The 1,315-nt window shown below is 46.9% G+C and overlaps 1 protein-coding gene across 1 annotated transcript in view; it reads right to left on the bottom strand.

Moving 5' to 3' along the window:
* Positions 1 to 105: 105 nt before the first annotated feature.
* LOC102017173 (vomeronasal type-2 receptor 116-like) overlaps positions 106 to 1,315 on the bottom strand; it is a gene marked incomplete at its 5' end in the record, with an annotated part of 39,817 nt that continues 38,607 nt past the window's right edge. Inside the window, one exon of the mRNA XM_013509130.1 lies at positions 106 to 1,307. Within this exon, the coding sequence (XP_013364584.1) occupies positions 404 to 1,307 (904 nt within the window). The remainder of the gene's footprint in view (positions 1,308 to 1,315) is intronic.

The following is a 1,315-nucleotide window of genomic DNA, read 5'->3' on the forward strand; positions in this document are numbered from 1 at the left end:
ACAAGGGAGAACAACTAATTACAGCAGGTATGTTTTCCAAGCTAAAGTAGTACAATTAGCAATAACAATAGCATCAAGCATGGTTTAGAAACTGACCAACTGGTAGCTATTAATTTGGTACCTTTAACCATAGGAGAAAGATCTACAGTTATATAACAAAACCCAACATAAATTGGGAGGTTGTATGGAAAACGTTTTTCCTGGTAGGATGGTTTTATCCTGTGGTAGGGAAATTTAAGAGGTATAGTGGATAAAGCAGATAAATAAAGAGAGGAATATAGTAGAAGCAAGGCTGGAGGGCAAAAGATGATCACACAACCTTAGTTTTGTCCTTAGAACATTAGAACGAAATACAGGTAGGTTTGTGGTCTACATCCTTAAAATGTGATAGATATTTATGTAATTAGAAACTCTCAGAATGCCTGTTTCCACTAAAATTCCTTCTGTTCTTTAAACTTCTCAAAGAGTTCTTATCAGGTCTTACTAGAATAATGTAGCACTTGGGGGCAAAAATGCAGCCCAGCAGCCCTGCACCAGAGGCCAAGATGGACAAGACCTCCATGGCCACCATGACCTTCCCCTTGGTGCTGTGGTACACGGGGAGGAAGGTGACCCACACACTGCAGAACACCAGCATGCTGAACGTCAGGAACTTGGCTTCATTGAACGTGTCGGGCAGGTTCCTGGCCAGGAAAGCCACGGTGAAGCTCACCAGGGCCAGGGAGCCCAGGTATCCAAGGACACAGTAGAAGGCAGTGAGGGAGCCCTTGTTGCACACGATGATGATGTGGCCATGTTCAGAGTGTGTGTCTGAGTCAATAAATGGAGGAGAAGTTCCCAGCCAGACTCCACAGAGAATAATTTGGATCAGGGAGAAGATGGGGACAACACAATTACAGGCTCCTGATACCAGGAACCACCTGATTGTTTCCCCTGGTTTTGTAACCAGGAAGGCCAGAATCACTGTGATGGTTTTGGCCAAAACAGCAGAAACAGCCACAGTGAACACGAGTCCAAATGTTACTTGCTGCAGGATGCAGGTGGTTGTGTTGGGTCGGCCAATGAAGAGCAAGGCGCAGAGGAAGCACAGGAGGAGGGAGGTGAGCAGGGTGTAGCTGAGGGTCCTGTTGTTGGCCTTGACGATGGGAGTGTCTCGGTGCTTCACAAAGAGCCCCAAAACCACAGCTGTGAGGACAGAGAAACTCAGAGCTGTGCCCGTCAGAGCCATGCCTAAGGGGTCCTCGAAGGAGAGGAAGTCCACAGTCTTCGGCAGACAGTGATCTCTGTCTCTGTTTGGGTATTCATGTGTTGCGCA

The sequence above is a fragment of the Chinchilla lanigera genome, unplaced genomic scaffold (genome assembly GCF_000276665.1).
Source record: "Chinchilla lanigera isolate Chin_1 unplaced genomic scaffold, ChiLan1.0 scaffold00162, whole genome shotgun sequence".
NCBI classification, from domain to species: domain Eukaryota; kingdom Metazoa; phylum Chordata; class Mammalia; order Rodentia; family Chinchillidae; genus Chinchilla; species Chinchilla lanigera.